The 21,109-nt window shown below is 33.5% G+C and overlaps 2 protein-coding genes and 1 long non-coding RNA gene across 3 annotated transcripts; 2 read left to right on the top strand and 1 right to left on the bottom strand.

Moving 5' to 3' along the window:
- The first annotated feature begins 651 nt into the window (after positions 1 to 651).
- LOC145116265 (uncharacterized) lies at positions 652 to 1,797 on the top strand. The gene is made up of 2 exons (XR_013711956.1): positions 652 to 1,006; positions 1,114 to 1,797. It is a non-coding gene; the product is annotated as an uncharacterized LOC145116265 (long non-coding RNA).
- A 636-nt stretch (positions 1,798 to 2,433) lies between these two features.
- Positions 2,434 to 4,994, bottom strand: BZIP49 (basic region/leucine zipper motif protein 49). The gene is made up of 2 exons (XM_079047773.1): positions 3,193 to 4,994; positions 2,434 to 3,022 (listed from the first exon to the last, which is right to left on the bottom strand). The coding sequence occupies exons 1-2, from the start codon at positions 4,859 to 4,861 to the stop codon at positions 2,556 to 2,558; spliced, it is 2,136 nt and encodes a 711-aa protein (XP_078903899.1). The 5' UTR covers positions 4,862 to 4,994; the 3' UTR covers positions 2,434 to 2,555.
- Positions 4,995 to 16,217: 11,223 nt separating this feature from the next.
- LOC145113944 (uncharacterized) lies at positions 16,218 to 17,890 on the top strand. The gene is made up of 2 exons (XM_079049980.1): positions 16,218 to 16,430; positions 17,429 to 17,890. Exons 1-2 carry the CDS (start codon positions 16,218 to 16,220, stop codon positions 17,888 to 17,890), a joined length of 675 nt encoding a protein of 224 aa, XP_078906106.1.
- Positions 17,891 to 21,109: the final 3,219 nt, after the last annotated feature.

The raw sequence follows: 21,109 nt of genomic DNA, 5'->3' as shown, positions 1-21,109 counted from the left end.
GATTTTGTTTGCAAGAAAACAATGGCTAATACGGATTCTTTCTGGAAGAAAATTCCTTCATAAAAAAGCTCGACTCATAAAATACTTGAATTGTTTTGTAATTTCATTCATTTCAAAAGAAAAACAACTCGAAACAGATTTAACCGATTTAATGGATTACTATTGTTTATGTGACCTCCATCTTGTACAAAAATACTTAGATGATGTATAACTTGTTTTAAAAAGTTGATATGGCTTGCAAGTCGTATAAACGTGAATTTTTAATTTTATATGAATTGTTAAAATCGATGGCTTTGAAGATGATATGCCTAACTAAAATTCTGTAGATGGTTAGAAAGACAAAAACTACACAACTCATTGATCCCTTTTAAAGTCAACGTCTCAAGTCAAAATCCACCTATCACCTCTAAAGGTCAATACCTCATTTACACCCCAAGCCCACGAATCAAATACTTGTATTCGATCCGACCCGTTTGCAATCCTAACATTTGATACAGATAACATGATTACCTCAAAAGTCAAAAAAAGAACCCACAGAGTTGACTTTTTAACATAATCTCCACTTGCCATAGTTGACTTGACTTGGTCTATACCAAATTAGAAAAGCATCTCCATATACACACATATATATATTTCCATTTTCACAATAGAAAGAGATCTAAAAGCAATGGAATACAAGCATTTCGGCCATGAGCACAACCTCTCGATGTACCAAGTGCAGCCAGGGCAACAACTTCGTTGCTCTGGCTGCGACAAATTCTGTGATAAAACCATTTACGCTTGTTGGCACTGCAAATTTTTTCTTCATGAGCATTGTGGAAACGCCACTCGATACATACGACACCCTTTTCACACTACTCATCCTCTCATTCTTAGCCCATACCCAACTTACCCTTCAAATTGCTTCTTATGTAACGCCTGTGGAACCACTGGAACAAGGTTTTCATATTGTTGTGCATTATGTGAAGTCGATCTCCATGTCAATTGTGCTTTCCTCCCCCCGAAGGTACTTTCAAGTTTCAATCGCCTTTTCATTCAATTGGGTTCCTTCATTATAATGGAAAAAGAGCAAATTGTTAATTAAGTGTGTTTGTGTTGTGTGTATACATACAGGTAACACATAAGGCTCATCCACATGAGCTACTTCTTAACGTTAGCAATCGAGCCCAAGATCAGAATGCAACAAACCAAGTGTGCAAGATATGTAGAAAGTCGTTGGATTGTAAGCATTGGTCGTATGAATGTGGTGTATGTGTAAACTATGGTGTTCATACATTGTGTGCGACAGCTGAGGTAAAAATGGGTCTGTATCAGATGGATGATGGGTCGGATACTGAATCTGACCAGGGGCAGGGTGCACCGAAGCCTCAACAGGCTGCACCAACGGCTCAGCAGGGTCCAAGTGAGGGTCAGGTTCAGGTGGAACTAACACCACAGGAAGCTCTTGCATTTCTTCATCTCATGGGACTTACTAATGGTGCTTCTTATGTATAAGCTTTGTATTGAAGTTGTATGCGTAATTGAGATTAATTAATTAACCCGGTTTTAATTTATTTGTAAATGATTGTGGGTTCGTGGCTTACTGTTAATAAGGAATGTGAACTTGCGTCTTCTAAAAAAAGTGAGAGTTCAACGCAAGACACTTTCTTTATATTGGTACAATAAATATGTTTCTTTCATTCACTAATTTGTAGAACCAGAAAATGAAGGACTAATCTTTCCTTAAGCACTTCTCTGAAAAATAGTTTGATATTGAATTGCTTTGTTTTCCGGTGGAAAACAAGATATTATCAGAAATGGAAATTGGATCTTGATTATCAACAAATTACATCCTTCTTGCCTTAATTAGATTAAAGTCCACCAGTAGTTTTGTTAACCACAAGGCTTGATTTACAGTAGCACTAGCTGCAGTAAATTCAGCTTTTACCACCAAACTCCCTTTTATTTTTAACCTTTTAGTCCAAAACAGAAAACCAATAGCCACGTCCTCTTGTGAGCCTTTAACTTATTCTTTAACTAACCTATTCCAAAACACTTATCCTTTTGACTTTCTCCTAAATGTTATGTTGGATGGAATCAAGATCTATTCGAGTAGCAAACAATTCACGCCATGTGCAATACCCACCAACTTCTATCTTACCCTATATGCAATTATTATATACATCCCCACTCACTAACTCATTTAAAATTCCATTACTTTATAAAACAGATTCGAATTTAGAAAATCTTGCACTAAATATTTATCAATACAAAACAAGATATCCCCACAAAAAGACGTGTTAAACACCATCACTACCTTTTTCTTGTTACAACTTCATCTAATTGATTCTGATACCAACCCAAACCAAGAATATCCAATTCTTCACGAAAATACATACATCCCATTTTAAATCAATTACTTCTTCTATCTAATAACAGTTTGCAACAAAAACAAGCAAAGAAAACATTATTAGATTTTTGTTAATTAGATTTAGATGCCTTCCTAGGGCATGATATAAGTTCAGTTCACAAACCATAAGTCTTCCTTCTACTCTTACTCTATCTACAAAAAGCCCTTATGCTGTTACTAAATGACTAGCTCCCTTAAGTGGAAGCATGCAAGAGTAGGTCACATACTTAACACTGTCTAATAAAACAACAACAAATATCCTCGAAAACGACTTGGGCCCACCCATCATCCCCTCCACATCACCACCACCATCGCCGCCCTCTCGAGGGTCAAACAACACCGAAACCACCATCGATGAAACCGAATTGTTTTTGTGATGTTCTTCATGCTTTGAGCTGTTACCCGCCACTTGTTCTTTTGTGATGTTGGTGGTGGTGGTGGTTGCCGAAAGGGGAATTGGGAGGCTGTGGAGGATCCGCCGGTTTTTCACGGTGGTGATGTAGGTGGAGTTATGGCGGTCTTCGGCGGTGATGTTGGCAGTGGATGTCGCCGGAACTAAAGCTCCGGAAGCAGAAGCCACCGAGACATCAAACTGAAATACTTCTGTGCACATACCAGAACTTAACATAGGCCCTGTGTAACAAAAAAAATATATATTCGAGTTATGAAACATCCACCCAATTATAGCAATGATTAAGATCTAACAGGGGATGACTAAAAACAATGGATCAAAGAAACAGAAGTAAGCAAGAATATGTGTTTGATGAAAGTGTTCTAGTGATACAAAATTGAGAAATATTTACCAGCAAGACCTTCACGAAACCATTGTTGCAGTTTTCCATCAGCATGTTTTGACTTCAACTTCTCTTTGTCTGATGAGAGAACCCTTTGATGATCACTTGAAGACCTGTAAATATGGGGTTGTCTTCCACTGTTTCTTCCCACTGTTGGAATGGAGATAGCAGGGACTAAATCTAGAGCAACTGCCAAACCAGTATCCTCCTTTTTAGTCATTCCTTGTTCTTCCATTGAAGCCATGGCTTTCTCACTTGCTAGAACAGAATGGATTATCAAATTCCCATCGATTTTCACAAGCTTATCGTTTCTTGGGACATAAAGAGATGCAACGAGAGGCTCACTGGCGTTATGCTCGTGTGCTCTTCCACTACTTATACCTGTTCTATGGTTAGTTCCATTAACATGATCATCACCCATCAACACCCTCCCTGGTTGCTGCTGTTGTCCGTAGAACATATAATCTTTAGATACACCAGAAAAGCCACCATCTGTTACTCCACTGAATTTCACATTTATAATTGGAACTAACCCACCGAAGAGCACGATAAATAACAACAACCCGAGGAAGCTAATGCTAGCAACCTTTTTGGTTTTGGTTTTTGTTTTGGTTGTAGCTTCCGTTTTCTTCACTTCAACCTTCTTGGATTTCTGTGAGGATGTAGGTTGTTGGGGTTTCAATCTGGGAATTGGAACTAATGGTACCTGAGAACCCTGTGATTTGACTACATAAGGTGGACATGGCATCCAAGGATATCCCATAGGCGGCATTCCAGGGTGTGGTGGGTACATTACAGGAGGCGGGCATACAACACCACCACCGCCGGCAACCATTTGTTGCCTTAAAGTTGCGTTCTCTGCTGCAAAGTAAGTTATTCTAGCATTCAAATCTTGGATAGTTGAATGCATTGCCCTGACCTTATCCTCTAACTCCTCGACATAATGTTTCTTCCTCTGTCGTGAAAGTTGTGCGCTCTCCCGGTTCCTTATCAGCCTCGCCTTCTTCTTCTCGTCTTTTCCGTCAATTTCATTCGAATTCTCAGTCGTTGTCGAAGTTCCATTTGACCTTTGGTACTTGATTGTCCTGGATTCCGAGTTCCCCTCAGGCGTCTCTTTCTTTCTCTTTAACATGAAATTACTCCCTGATTCCCGCTTCACCTTCTGATCAACAACGGAATTTCCAGAATCAGGTGACGGACAATTCATAGCAGCTTCCGATCCGGCAGAGCCGCAATTTCCGGAACCCTGAGACGAAACTGGATTCTCAGTTCTCGATTCCGGCGAGAGACTATCCAAAACCATGATAGTTTCCCCAATAAAATCTTTACCGGAATTATCCGGTGACGGAATGTTGAGAAATCCAGAAACATCCGATCCTTGATGTTCCGACAAATTACCGGACTCCGCAACGACGGTTTCGGGGTCAGACACGAAGTCATTGAATTCAGGATCAGAAGATGATAGATCAATCGGATTGGTAGGATTGAAGGCGGAGTTGAAAAAGTCTTCGGTATCTGAAGGGAGGTGTAAATCGTCAAAGGTGATGTCGAAGTCTCCATCGTCGTAGGGGAGAAAATCGTCGGGTAATGTGAGGTCATCGGAGAATATGGAGGAGCTGAGAGGGGGAATTGGTAGAGAGGCTAACGGATCGGCGACGGCCTGCACTTCTTCGGCCATTGTTAGGGTTTTTCGTCGGAGACGAAGACTCTAGAGTCTTGAGAGAGATTTGTTAGGCATTGACAGCTTCCGTTTGAATGACGTTACTCGGTTCCACGCATTTACAAAGAGCGTTCCACGCACTAAAACAAAGAGATCCATTAATTATTAAATATGAATAGATGAATAGACTAGTCTTATGATTTTATCCGAATATAAAATATTATTTTAAAAATCTCTGAATAAAATATTTATAATAATAAAAAATAATAATATATGGTTCATAGATCATAATAAAAGTTCTTTAAGTGATGTACCAAATATCAAGGGATAAAAAACTGAGATTGAAAAGTTTATATAAGATGTTTCATTTTTGTAAGGTTAAAAATAAGAAAAAGTGAAAATTGTAATAAAGTCTCTGCATATTGGCCTCGATTTAGTCTCTATATATTTTTTTATTCAATTAAGTCCCAAATACCGATAATCGTATTCAATTTAACCCTTTCACCCGGTCAACAGGTCATCCAACTTTCAAAAACTACATTTTTGGCCCAGATTTCAAAGTTTATAATAAATTTGGTCCAAAATTTACACTTTTGGCCCAAATTTTAAATTTTGTTACAAATTTGGTCCAAACTTTACCCTTTTTGCCCAAATTTTAGATTTTTATTAAAAATTCATCATAACTTTAGTTTTTTTTACAACTTTTTTTCTCAAAGAATTGTTTCTAATATGTTTTTCTTTATAAAATCATATTTATACAAAAAAAAAACGAATTTTCACATAAAAAACTTATATTTTCTATATAAAAACTTTTTTGTATATGAAATATCTAGTTTTTTAAAAATAGATTTTTATAAAAATATGAGATTTTTATTTGAAAATATGTTTTTTTGTATAAATATGATTTTATAAGGAAAAAACATATTAGAAACAGTTTTTTGAGAAAAAAAAGTTGTAAAAAAACTAAAGTTAGGATGAATTCATAAAAAATTCTAAAATTTGGGCAAAAAGGGTAAAGTTTGGACCAAATTTGTAACAAAGTTTAAAATCTGGGCCAAAAGTGTAAATTTTGGACCAAATTTGTAATAATTTTGAAATCTGGGCCAAAAATGTAATTTTTGAAAGTTGGATGACCTGTTGACCGGGTCAAAGGGTTAAATTGAATACGATTACCGGTATTTGGGACTTAATTGAAATAAAAATATATATATAGGGACTAAATCGATTATGAGGCAAATATGTAGGGACTTTATTGCAATTTTCCCTAAGAAAAATGCTATTGTTTCTAACATGTTTGGATTTTATCTCAATTGCATCTCCCTTTTGGAATAATATGAAGTTTTAGCTTTATTTATACAATGATATTTTTTAATTTATTTAATGAAAGTAGTTTTTCTAATTGAAAATCTTCCTATGACACCAGAATCTACCCTTCTCTACCTCGATCTTCCATCTAGTGTTATAAACTTCTAATGGCTGAAGTGGTTCGGCCATCAAGCTAAACAGTTCGTTGATGTTCGTTACAAAGACATAACCAAGTCAGTTTTTTGTATATCTCTTGTTTTTTCTTGATTTGGTAAATAACTCACACACCAGGCTACTCAAAGACTTGGAACTTGCAACTTGAACGTTGGTATGAACTATGAAGGATTTTTTCAGTTTTCAAATTTAGTTAATTAAGTATGGGGTTAAATTCAACAAATAGCAAGATACTTTTATTTATTTTCGAAAGTAAGATGTTATGATAAACAAATAGTGAAAATATGTTCCTACTTTGTTGCATTTAGTCCTTAAGGGGGTGTTTGGTACAGGGAAATGAGACGAGAGAAATGGAATTGTTTATATTTCTCTTGTTTGTTTAAAGCTGAGAAATCTAAAAATGAGAAATAAATGATTTCCCATTCCACCATTTTCTTTCTCTATAAAAAGCGGAGAAATGTAGAGAAAAGAAAAATATGTCAAAACCAAGAACTGAACAAAAAGGCGGAGAATTGGAAAAGCGAAGGGACGCCTTTAATTTACACTTTAAATAATCCTACCGTCATATATTATTTATTTTTCATAAAGTATTAATTTATTTTTGTTATGCAATAGTATAACGTTTTCTTAAATTATTTGTTTATGGTTTTATAGGAATTTGTTATGCAAGCTGTTGAGCTATTCATAATTTTGAACAAGTCAATTGAAACTGAAATGACAGAATTTTTTTTTTGGAACATAATAAATAAAATATTGGTAAAAAGTAATTACGAAAACAACTTAGAAAATGAATTGATTTGTAAATTAAAAAAAATAAAACCAACTATTAAGAATTAATTAAGAAAATGAAAAATTGGTATTTAAAAGCCTATAATTTGATATATTAATATATAAATTATAATGATATTATTCCAAAAAAAAATGTTTTTTTGAAAAAGATATGTATTGTAAAAAATCATTTCCACTTCATTGTTTAATACAACCAAACAAGAGAATTGATTCTCTTGTGTATTTCTTCAGTTAATTCTTTCTTATACCAAACAATAGAATCGATTCTTTTTCTCTAGTTTAATTCTCTTTCTCTTCATTTCCATTTTTTGATTCAATTCCATTTCTCTATACCAAACGCACCGTTTTGTTGATTCCTATAGAAATGGAATTGAGATTCTATACATTGGAGTGTCATTTCCATCAGAATCCTTAGAACTTTTTATTTTTAATGTAGTTTAAGGCAAAAAGATTGGAAAAGTCTTTTTTTATCATAATCTTTACATTGGTATTATTATGTATTTTTTTATGATACCTAGATTTTGTTATAAACATAATGAATTTAATTATTACAACCTTTTGCATTAACCCTTTAAATCTTTACCTTTTATCTGGACCATCCATGAAAAAACACGAGGGGACTTGACTCCATTGTTGATGCATGAGAAGGCTAGAAGGCATATTGAAAAGCGGCAATAAAACATCCTTCTGATAAGGTCTAAATTTTATAAAAAAATTATACAAAAGTTTGTTAAAATGTTATACATTTATTATTTTCATGATGTAGGCTGACAAATGGAGATCATGAAGTGTGGAAGAGAATATCTAATAATATCTATAAAATAGCCAAAATAGACATTTTCAAAACAAACTACGGTGTTGTTTGTTTTTTGTAAAAAAATATTTTCAGACTTTTTATTGTTGTGCAGCGCAGCACACACGCAACTTTTTTCATCTCGCAGCTGTTTGTTTTTTAAAAGTCTTCGGAGTAAAAAACCTATGTGCGTGTTCTATTTGACGCAACACTTGTATTGTCTATTCCAACCTTTTTTTCTTGCTGAAATCTTGATGAATCTTGATTATATGTTGTTGAATTCTTGTTTTACCTTTTTTTCGTTTTTTTTGTTTATTCTTGCAAAATGATTTTTTTTTGTTTTTTATATTGAATAATGATAATGTCTTGCTGAAATATCATTATTTTTTGTTGAAATATCATTAATTTTTTGTTGAAATATCATAAATTCTTGCTAAAATGTCATATATTATTAAATTTTCGGTATTAAAAAACTATTTATATTATATATAATCAGTTTATTTTATTTTTTTAATATCTACAACAACATGCAAATGTTAAAAAACAAACACGCATTTATTACAGTCTGCAGCTGTTTGGTCCACCTCATCTACTGCAGAGGGTTGTAAAGATGGTCCGGAGATTTCATGAATTTTTGCTTCAAAAAGACAAACAACACCTAAGAATTATCTACACCCTTTACGGAGCAAAGGCTTAGCCTCTAGTTAATTATTAAATATGATTAGATTAGTCGTATGATTTTATCCCAATATAAAATATTATTTTAAAAATCTCTTAAAAAAATATTTATAATAAAAAAATTAATAATATATGGTTCGTAGATCATAATAAAAGTTCTTAAGTGATGTACCAAATATTAAGGGATAAAAAAACCGAGATTGATTTTTATAAGGTTAAAAATAAGAAAAATGCTATTGTTTCTAACATGTTTGGATTTTATACCTACTGCATCTCCCTTTTGGAATAATATGAAGTTTTAGCTCTATTTATACAATGATATTTTTTAATTTATTTAATTAAGCTAGTTTTTCACTTTTTCTAATTAAAGATATATATAATGAACTTCATTTTAAAATCATAATATGAGGTTATCTAATAACACGACACTGGTTAAATTTTTATTTATAGATAATATTTACTTTTTTTTTATTAATTTATGTATTAATGTTTTATAGTTTACTACTTTATTTAACTATGTCTCATTATTAATTAATTTATATAATTGATTTGAATTATACAACTATATTTCAATATATGAATACACTATGGGTGTTCGGCAAAAACGTGTAAAATTATAAAAAATCACTTACCTAAAACAAACTATTAATTTTAAAAAGAGAAAATGACAAAAATAGCCAATTATCCTAATCACTTTGCGGAAAATAGCCAAAAAAAATCGAATTTGTAAAAATGGCCACGAAAATCGCAGATGGGAATGGTCCATCTGCGATTTGCACATTCCATCTGCGAATGTACAAGTACCTAAAGCACAACTGTGCTTTAGGTACTTATACATTCGCAGGTGGAAAAGTCCATCTGCGATTTACACTGTTCACCTACGATTTTCGTGATGAAATTCTATAAAACGATTTTTTTCCCTCATTTTTCACTCTTTAATATAGAAAAACTCTCTCTCTCTCTCTCTCTCGGGGATTCCTTTTGACGATTTTTGAAGAAAATGGACGATTACTTCAACAATCCCGAAAATACGGTTAGATTTTAACTCTTTTTAAGTTTTAATTAACATTTATTTAGTATATGTCTTTATTATTTTATTATTTATTGTATTAGTTAATGTAAAAAAAGAAATTATATTGTTTGTGATAGGGTAATTTTGTTGTATTTGATAGTTATAATATCTGTTATTACTAAACTTGAAGTTTAAATGCTATTTTGTTAGTGGTTGTATGAATGTACAAGTAGAGACTGCGTAGAGTGTGCATCAGGTAGTTGTACATTTAGTAAAATGGTTAGAATATGCTTATTTTTTTAAGTTATTAGTTAAATAAATTGTTAGAATAATGTTTACAATATGTTTGGTTAGTTGTTTACAATATGTTTGGTTAGAATATGTTATTTTATATAATTTGAAACTTAAAAATTGTTTGTATATTTGTCGTATAAGTTGAAAAATTGTTAATTTAGTTGTCGTTTTAGTTGAAAAATTGTTTGTTTATATGGTTAGAAAATGTTATTTGATATAATTAGAAAGATAAAAATCGTTTGTATATTTGTCGTATAACTTGGAAAATTGTTTATATAGTTGCCGTTTAAGTTGAAAAATTGTTATAGTATGTTATTGTTTTTGAACGTAAATATATAAATTATTTATTAAATATTTGTATTTGCATTGTTATTATTGTTTATGTTATTATTGTATTTAATCTCTAATAATATATTTTAAAATGAAATAGTTGTTTAGTTTTCTAATATGTTATTGTGTTTTTTGCAGCATAATTATAATAACTTCGATGTGAAAGTTATTGTAAACTTAAAGGGATCGGAGTGTAACATATGTGAAGTATTTGAAGTGTTAGATGGTGTGAGACGTGATATATTTAGAGATACAGTATTTGGTTACTTGTTGGACGTCCCTCGTTTACAAGGGGATGGATTGCTGTTCCACAAAATGTTCATTCATCAGATACGACCGGACGGTGTTTTATCTCCAGATGGAATAAAACGGTTATATTTTAGAGTAGGCGATACGAAAATGGTTTATGGGCCGGAAGAGTTTTGTTTGATAACCGGGTTGAAATTTGTGGAATATCCAAAAAAGTATCGGGAAAAAAGTGTCAGAAAAAATAGTTAGTAGTAAAAAAAGATGTTTATTGCGTGAGCGGCTATTTTCGAACCATACAAATAGTTCGGTGAAAATCGGTGACCTGAAAAGTTTTATTTTAAATCAACCATTCTTAGAAGTTGACAATGCGGATGCAGTTAGAGTATGTTTGATTTACATTTTATGTGAAGGTTTTTTGGGAAAAGAAATAAATGATCGCGTGCCACAAGATTGGTTTTTTTTGGCGGAGAATTTGGACGTTTGGAACAGGTATTTTTTGTTTACTTTGAAAGTTTTATATTATTAATGTTAATTTATATTATAACTAAAATTTTTTTGTTTTGTTAGTTTCGGTTGGGGTAGCTATTTATGGGATTTTACGTATGATGATCTTGAGGATACATGGAACAAGATAAATAAATATTTATCACTTCCTGAGCGTCGTCAAACTTTAAAATACACCGTCTCAGGATTTACGGCTCCAATTAGGGTATAAAAATTTACTTATATTTAAATGATTTTATTGTTATGTTAGTTATTTTAATTTTAACTTTTATTACTATAATTGTAAAAATTGTAGATATGGATATATGAGATGCTTCCGGTTGTTCGTGCCTGTGGATTTGTATTGAGAAAAAAATAGAGACATGCCTCGGATGAAACCATGGAGTGGGACAAAAAAATTGAAATGGGTTGATGTGAACAAGATTTTTTCAAAGATACAGGTTTATAAATTTTTTTAATTATTAATAAAACTCATTATTATACTTTTATATGCATTTTTAATATGTTCAATTTTTTAGGAGGGACAACCACCAAAAAATAAAATGTCACCGAGTGATGATGATATGCCATCTTTTTATTATATGTCATTTCAAGAGTATGTATATGGTGAACGAAAATCACTTCCATCCCCAGTACGGGACCATTTTAGGAGACAAGACGAATCTTCGTCTAGTATGTCGTCTAGTGGTCGCTCTCATGGTAGAGGTGGGCGCAGTGGAAAATCCAACCTAGAGGAGGTGTTGAAACGGCTACATGCACTGGAGCAACATGTGTTTACGAACCGAGAACCTACAGAGGTGTTTGTTGAAGAAGTGAATAATGAAGATCTATGGAATAACATCGATTTTGAGGAGCCTGCAGTATTCCAAACAAATTTTGATGAACGGGTTAGTTACACGCTACATTATTTTTTTTAATTTATTAACATATATTAATATTTGTGTTCATATTTTATATTTGCAAATTTAGGTTGTAGAAGATGAAGTGATGAATAAAAATAATACAAATGAAAATATTTTTGGTGATATTGAAGACGACAAGGTTATTATAGATATTACATTTAAAATTTTAATAATTAATTTTTAATGTGTCTTTCGTTAATAACTATAATGTGTTAATTTTAATGTAGGAGTTGAAGGAGAGAAATGAAAATGCGGGTTGTAGTAGGAACAAATTTGATGATGATGTGTTTGATGTAAATGATAATGAAGCTAAAGAGGTTGTTATACTTACATTTATTTAAATTTTTATTTAGTAGATTGAAACATGTTTTAATTAGAGATTTTTGCTTATTAATTTAGGTGTCGGAGGAAGATGAAATACAAATTACAGGAAATGTAAATTATTATGATGCTTATGGTTTTGATGGCAAAGAAGTTACACCTGATAGACCGAGGGCTCGAAATCCATCAAAGTATTTGTGCCCTCCGTACACCGAGGTATTCGTTTAATTTAAAAACTTATATCGTAATAATAGAATATTTTTTATGTGAATTATTTGAATAATAGAGATCTAAACATTTCAATATTGTTTTAGCTGCACACAACACCGAAGCAAAAAAGAAGAGCAAAAAGGAAGGTTGATATGAAATCAACAAGCCCCGTTCCTCCTCCAGCATTTGCTGTTGCTCACGACTTCTCCGTGTTGCGCCTGCAACCTTACGTAGCAGGCGGTGAGGTTGTGATCCAGAATTATTTATTTTATTCATATGACGTGCAGCATCGTTTGTTTAATTTGGTGTTAGATAGAGAATTTTGGAGCGCCTTGTTTGGGCATACACACGATGGATCGTTGGAGGCAACGGTAAAATAATACTTAATTTATTTTTTTAAAAGTATTTTCTTTTTTAGTTATTAACAAAAGTATCATAATTTTGTGCAGCATATCACCCTTTGGTATAGACTACTGATGGAGAGACGTTTTGATAGCGACCGACATACAATAATGCCGCCAAATTTTTTTGTTTGCCATGCTCTGGAGGAAGTGCAGGATTGGAGGGCGTTTATGGCTGGTATTGCTAAATACCCCAACTTCATGGTTGCTTGGTGGGATGTCGATAAGGTAAACTAAATTTTATTTTTTGAAAATATTATCGTTATTGTCGTTATGTTTTTGTATTCTTATTTCTAAACAAAAATTATTTCTTTTTTATCCTTATACAGGTCCTATTTCCGATTCATTCAGCCCCTAATCACTGATTATTTGGGGAACTACGATTGGCAAATATGGAAGTCCATATTTATGACAGTCTCGGTAGAGGGGCTTATGAAAAATTCAACTCTGATGGAACCTTTACCAAATTTGAGGCTCGGGTGGCAGATTATTTAGACAAGATTAGATATTGGGCCCGGAGGAACATCCCAAGGATTCCATTGAATATGCAATTCATATTCGAAACAAATGTTCCCCAACAAAGTAGCCATTTGGGAGATTGCGGTGTTTTTGTTTGTATGTTTATGGAACAATTAGTTTCAGACCAACCAATACGTGAACTTATTGACCCAAGGAACGCAGCTTAAGAGTTTCGCCAACGGATGACAAAAATTTATTGGGGGTCGAGTCTTGGTCCTATGTAGTTGGATTATATATTTGTATATGTAATTGTATGTTGGATTTAATGACCTAGTAATAACTTAAATACTTACAACATAAGAACGACGCCACCGTTTGTTTTAAAGTAACAAGTACAATGCTCTAAACATAACAACAAATACAACAATTTATTGATGTAACAACCTAAAAACTATCAAAACAATACTAAAAAGCTTACAACTTGTAAATAATAATAGCAAAAAACAACACCCAACTACAAACCAAGGCTATCTTTAACTGCTTATTTTCTGATTGAAAGAGCTTGTTACTGTTAGCTATTTTAGCTATTATGATAGATGATTGGTCCTTCTCTTCATCAACCCAACTGATAAACCCGCATTTTGGTCCCTGTAAATTTAAACATTGACAATAAGAATTGTTGCTATATAATGATTAGGGTGTAAATATGAATGAGGTTAAGAACATGATACCATATATGGGCAAGCGTAAAATAATCTTCCTGGGTTTTTAGTTGTACCCGAAATCCTAATGATGCGTTCACCTCCGCAATTACAATATGCCATTCGCCTTTTTTAGTCTATCTAATATGAATTAATTTCACATATAAATTTAATGGAGTTACATTACACCCATTTATAGAAGAAATTTTATTACAAACAAGTATCTTTGACTATGAAATGAACTGGTTTGACTACGAATTTATAAAGTTGAACTATTAACTGCATACAAGTACATTGTCTTGTCTTGTCGGTCAGTGATGTTTGACTATGAAATGAGCTGGTTTCACTTGGAAAAGTCCATCAAAATTTTTAATTGCTTTTGCTCTTAGTAACCAAGAACAATTTTTCGAAACACACACAGCTTCATACCTTGATTTGGTGGATCTACTTGTCCTTGTCTGAAAACCTTCTCGAAGACATTTTTTACCAATACACCGCTTTAAAAGTTCTTTGTTCTTAAATATACTCTCACATTCAATCTTTTGAAGATTCATGTCTACCATCTGTGTTGGGATATATTCATTAATATCAACTGGGCATGCTGGTACATGGGGCATACCGTAAAAAAGGTTATCGGGAAACTTAGCTTTAACTTCATCACCCAACTCATCTCTATCTGAATTGCCTTGTAAGTCGGTTATATCTAAACGTACATCAACAACATCAACATAATCCCCGTAAACATGCTTTTTTCATTTTTTTGACTCGGATTTTTTTTTCTTTTTACTTTTATCTACTACACGCCTATTCATAACTTTAACTTCTTGTTCGACAACATCATCACAACGACCACCCACATCATTAAGATATGTACCAACATCATCATCACCAACATACTTGTAATTCTCAGGATCCACATAGTTAATATGTGAATAACTAACATTAACATTTGCAGCAACACTGTGAAACTGAGGTACAGTAGGAGTATTGAAAGTACCTATCAGATCGTTGCTCCCTTTATAGCTGCATAAATTACCAACCGGCTGATTTCCACTGTGACCAACCTCATTAACCTCATCTCCTTCATCAACCACCACAAACACTTTGACAGCCCTTCCTCCACTACATTTGATTACATTTATCAACATTCTAACATCCATGTCTTCAACTATAGCTATATAATAATTCAATTCGGGATGATGGAAACGAAGACTAATTCTATATTTGTCTAACAAACCAATTTTGCTTCTCACCAAAGATACAAAATCAATATAACTAATATACTCAGAAAATATCAAAGCGAATTCAGAAATACCTCCCTGTGGACATACGTAATCCAGATTTGTTTCAATAACTTGTCATTTCCCACCGGTTACAAGACAAACCAAATATTCAATCATTTTTTAGAGAGATTTTAGAGAAATTTCCTAAACAAATAACAACTAAACTGATAATTTTCTACAAAAGTTTATATATAGTAACATTATTTCGTAGTCAAACCAATTGATTTCATAGTCAAATTTAAAAAAAAAACGTAAAATCGCAGATGGAATACAGAGAAAATCGCAGATGGACTGATTTAAGCCTGAAATACCCTATATATACAGAAAAAAAAAATTTAAAAATTCAATCCACCTGCGAATGTACAAGTGGCTAAAGCACACTTGTGCTTTAGCCACTTGTACATTCGCAGATGGAATGTGCAAATCGCAGATGGACCATTCACATCTGCGATTTTCGTGGCCATTTTTGCAAATTCGATTTTTTTTTTGCTATTTTCCGCAAATTGATTAGGATAATTGGCTATTTTTGTCATTCTCTCTTTTAAAAATGGGTATATAACTCAATTTGCAAAACTATAAAATATGCTTTTTTGTAAGGCCGGACGGAGTGGACCGCGGGGAAACCGCGGGATCGGTTCCCGCATGAAGGCACTCCGCACCGTGGGTGCAGAAAAAGAGTAGTGGGAAGAGGGTGGGGGGAGAGAGTCCCGCTCTCTCTCTCTCTTCTAACCATTGGCTGTGCGATTTTTTTTTTTTATTCCAAACGGCTATATAGCCGTTATATATATATATATATATATATATATATATATATATATATATATATATATATATATATATTTTTTTTTTTTTTTTTTTTTTTTTTTCTTTTCTTTTTTCTTTCCCTTTTCTTAACCTATAAATACTCAAACATTCTATCATTTTTTTTAACCCATAACCTATATTTCTCTCTAAAAAATATTATTCAAAATGTCATCATCTTCATCATCCGATTCGACGGCTGTAGAGGAGGCTAAGTTTATCGGTTCCGTCATGGCGAAAACGGTTGCATACTATCAAAACCGACTAGGCGAAACATCACGTGCACGACCTAACCTAAGAAAGCCGCCGTTACGTAGAAATCACGAAGCCGGACACGATCGCCTTATAGAAGATTATTTTGCAGATGACGCCATCTACGCTGTAAAGTTTCGACGTCGGTTCCGGATGAGGAAGGAACTATTCTTACGTATTGTTGGCGATTTGGAAGGCCGCTTTCCATATTTCCAATGGAAAATGGATGCAAGGGGAAAAAAAGTTTCTCTCCCATTCAAAAATGCACGACTTCAATTCGTCAGCTAACATACGGCATGGGCCAGACAAATGAGACGAGTATTTTAGGATGTCAGAGCGTACCGTGCGGGAGTGTGTGTACAAGTTCTGCAAAGCGATCTGTTTGGTTTATGGGCAACGATATTTGCGCAAACCAACTATCAACGATATCCACCAATTGTATACGGTGCATGAAGGCAAGCATGGATTCCCTAGAATCAGGGGCGGAGCCAGAATTTATGAATAAGGGGGGCCGATAGTCTTACATCATAATAACATATTAAAATATAATATTATACCTGAATAAAGTCATAGGGTCTAAAATTTTAAAATAGAAATCAACAAGGAAAAACTCATCTATATAAAATCTACATCGATCATTATATTAATCGATCTTCAAAATTTAATCGACTATAAACATTGATTCATATTATCCAACATCATCTTTTCAATTCGTTTGAAAAGATGATATTGGATAATATGATTTTTTACTAATGATTTACTATATGATTATAAAAAAACCAAATTTTCAATCGTAATAATATAATTAATTATAAATTAAGAAATTATTAAAAATAAAATAACAATTAAAAATAACATTATTAATGTAGACTTGAAATGGAAACTGTAGCGAAGATGCTATCGCTGATTTCTAATTGAATAGGATCATGTATTTATGGGAATTTATGGGAGTGGGGTAATAAATAAGTAAAAGTTAAATCATTAGTAAAACTTTTAAGTCATATAAGAGAATTATAGGATGCACATTGAATATAAATAAAAATATAGGGGGTTATAATGTCTATACATACATTCCATGTGGGCTTGGTAACTATATTATTAATATATACAAAGTTTACACCATTTAGTTAAAATCGTTGAGGGGGGCCAAGCATCCGGCAGCCCCCCTACTAACTCCGCCATTGCCTGGAATGCTAGGTAGTATCGATTGCATGCATTGGAGTTGGTCATTATGCCCCAACGCATGGCGTGGTCAGTACATGAGAGGCGACCACAAAGAGCCAACGATCATTCTAGAGGCTATCGCATCACATGATCTTTGGATATGGCATGCATTGTTTGGTCCAGCTGGTGCAAACAATGACATCAATGTGCTAGACCAGTCGCCGGTATTCAACGATATCTACCTTGGAAAGTCACACGATGTACATTTTCAAGCAAATGGGGTAGCATATAAGCGTGGATACTATCTTACTGACGGTATATATCCTCCCTTGTCTGTTTTTGTGAAATCGTTTACATGTCCTAACGACCCGAAAAGGAAAAAGTTTAAAGAGGCGCAAGAGTCAGCTAGGAAGGATGTGGAGTGAGCATTTGGTGTACTTAAGAGACGTTGGCAAGTACTAACGGTCGGGACAAGGTCATATGAGGTGAAAAGGTTACAACACGTAATGTATGCATGTATCATATTGCATAATATGATTCTTGAAGACGAAGGAAGAGCGATATGCCGATACAACGAAAATGAAGTTTTGCCAAATGTCGAAGGAGTAGCCGTTGGTACACAAGAGTATAGGGTGAATAGAAGAGAAGTACACAATCGCGACATTCATCAGGCCCTTACTGCTGATTTGGTGGAGCACATTTATATGGCTCATATTCAGCCCCCGTACGAGTTATCTCACGATGATTTGTTTGACGAATCAGACGACGATTCTTATATGTTCGTCGAGAGTGAAGATTCCGACGACGAGAGTGACGATGGGGAGAATGATGCAGACGATCAAGGCGATGACGAAGACGATGATTCTGAGTGACGTATTTTGGTTTTAATAAAATTAGGATATTAATTATGTTTTCTATGTTGTAGGTTGTTTGATTTTTTTTTTTTTTGCGGTTTTTTTTTATTTTTCTACTTATTTAAATATTAGGGTTAATGTAATTTTTATTTTAATTAATGAAATTCTTTTTATTTTTAGTTAAATTTTATGTTTGATATTAATTTAAAAATTATAAATCAAAAAAAAAATTATTTTATTTAATATAAAAAAAAAGTGAGGGAAGGGCTTCCCACTCATTCCTTGGCTTTTAGGTGAGGGAAAGGAAAGTGAGGGAAATAAGGGTATGGCCCACCAAAAGTGAAGGAAGTTTCCCTCCCACACCCTCCGGTCTAAAATGCTACTTGTAGTAGCTTTTAGATTTTGAGTTTTTTGTTTTAGCTAAAATCTAAAAGGTCTCACCACCGAACGAAACTTTTTCTATAAGATAATATATTTCTAAAATCTAATAGAAGTATCAACTTACAAATAAAATGTATAATAAAATGTATAAGATGCATTATTATAAACAAATTAACGTTTACAATGAAAGTTACTAACTTAAACTTGAAAATTGGATATATGTTTGGGAAATTAAGTAGTCTAACCATTTTTTGGTGTTTTTTAAAAAATAACAAGTTTTACATATGCTTTGCAAAATAACATTTTTTCGGAATGAGCTATTCCATAGTCCACTTCATGTTATATGGATCAGACCCGACCCAATCAACTCATTCTAGAAGGCCCACTCTGACTTGTTCCGGAGGAAAAAGTACCTATCATTTATTGTAGATTTTATTTTGAAATATCTACACATTTCGGAGATCTACACATTTCGGAGTAAAGAAACAAAGAAGATATGACATATGATTATGATGATTTGGTAGTTTTATAGGTTATTTTTTCATTCATACACTTTTAGATGTTTAATTATAGGATTAGTAGTGTAAAATAGTGTAACACCCGATTCCTGAATTGAGTACTTGGCAGGTGCGCTTACCAAATTGTTTATTGGAAGATTTCACGTTCTGGGAGGTTTTTAATTGGAATGCTCGATTCCTGATTATGCTTTTCCCATATTTTGATTGGTGGTTTTATAATCCAAAGGAAATGGAAGGATAGGGCGAAGAAGGAAGCCATTAATCACATTTGTTACAAAAACTGAAAATTTGTTGAATTACGCCGAGAGCGCGGAGCGCCTCCGGCCCAATGGGTTGAACATGTTTTTAGGGTTTTAAGGTTATTTAAGGTGCATTAACTCCAATAGATTGTTATTTCTTAGCATCCATAACCTCTTGAATGATCCTTATGAAACCCTAGCTTCCATTGTAGGATTTTGAGCTCATTTTCTCTCATAAAATCAATTTTTGGTGCTCATTTAGTGATCTTTAGTGCTCTAGAGTGAAGTAAACAAGAAAGATTTATCAAAGGAGCTTTGCATCTAAATTATTCAACCTTCTTACCATTTCTGGACTCTTGTAAGTCATAAAGATACAAGTTTTATTGGTTTTCATCTTTAGATCTATGTGTATTTGGTGTTTTTGTCCATTTTGTTGAAGTTGTGGTCCCTTTATAGCTTGATCTATAGAGTTTGGATAACTCCATGAGCTTAGAGTCATGTTTGATATAGATCTGATCTTTTGGGTTTAGCTTTGAGTGTTTGCATGCTCTCTTTTGCTCCATGCATGAAGAAAGATTCATTCTTGGACATTTCTTGACTTATGACTTTAGATCTAGTGAGTTTGGAGTGTTTGAATGGATATAATTGGAAACTTTATCTATTAGGACATCATTTAGGTCTAGATATGAGACTTGGAAGCTTAGACTTAATGGATTAAGTCGTTCTTGTTGGGAAACATATGCATTAAATACACTCTATAACTAGGCAGCGGAATAATCGAAACAACAAAACGATTTACCTAAGTGTACATGCACCCTATGAATCTATGGCTTCATACTATTACTTCTACCCTAGGAAAACCGAAAATACAAGAAGAATACTAACCTCTTTAGCAGCCAATGATCTTCGAGCTTGACTCCTTGTGCGTGCCACCTTGTTTGGATGATGAGGATCCAAACCAGAATCCCTCTCTTGGCTCACACCCAATGAACTCAAAGGAGTAGAAACAAATATAAACTAGGAGGGATGAACTCACGAAAAGTTCTTCCACAATGAGGGAGAAAGAAGGTGGCGAATACTCAAGCCAAAAATGAGCAAGGAGAAATGAATCCCTAAGGCCCTATTTATAGCCTTGGATACTTCCTAGGGTTTTATCCTTCCACCCATGTGGGATGGAATATGCTAGGAACGAAATTCCCTTTATCCAAAGGGAATTTTCGTCCAACCCCCTTCATTCTAGGGTTCTGGAATGTTCCCTGATCAATCAACTATTGGTTAATTCACATTCAACCCTTCTATTAATTAAATTGTTAATTAATTCTCAAATTGTTTTCCAATTAGTTTCTAATTAATTATTAAACCATAATAATTAATAAACTAATTACTCCTATTATATATTCTACTCAATCTTGAGTCTTGAGGGCAACCCAAGAGGACCCTGCTATTATTAGAAACATCACCAACTAGTTAATGATCTTGGACACACTCCCAACAGTTCTGGAATTCTGAGTTTGGCTTGGGCGCAATGTGTTTTCATAAAAATATGATTCGTGTCTGTTTTCGACCAAAAATCCGACTGTTTTGTCTTGTTGTGAGCGCGAAGCGCCTAAAAGGAGGTGTGGCGCGCTTGTTGACTTGGGGTTTACTTTTTG

Source organism: Lactuca virosa, chromosome 5 (assembly GCF_052849685.1).
Source record: "Lactuca virosa cultivar CGN04683 chromosome 5, Lactuca_virosa_CGN04683_v6, whole genome shotgun sequence".
NCBI lineage: Eukaryota > Viridiplantae > Streptophyta > Magnoliopsida > Asterales > Asteraceae > Lactuca > Lactuca virosa.
The sequence above is the reverse complement of the archived record's forward strand: the minus strand, read 5'-3'. Positions and strand labels throughout refer to the sequence as shown.

What these genes read in the sequence shown, in the direction of transcription:
- BZIP49 (XM_079047773.1), bottom strand. Translation starts at nt 4,861, where the DNA reads ATGGCCGAAGAAGTGCAGGCCGTCGCCGATCCGTTAGCCTCTCTACCA. An exon ending in GTTTCGTGAAGGTCTTGCTG is followed by an intron (nt 3,023 to 3,192) that starts GTAAATATTTCT and finishes TTTGTTACACAG; the next exon opens with GGCCTATGTTAAGTTCTGGT.
- LOC145113944 (XM_079049980.1), top strand. Translation starts at nt 16,218, where the DNA reads ATGTCATCATCTTCATCATCCGATTCGACGGCTGTAGAGGAGGCTAAG. An exon ending in CAGATGACGCCATCTACGCT is followed by an intron (nt 16,431 to 17,428) that starts GTAAAGTTTCGA and finishes TACACCATTTAG; the next exon opens with TTAAAATCGTTGAGGGGGGC.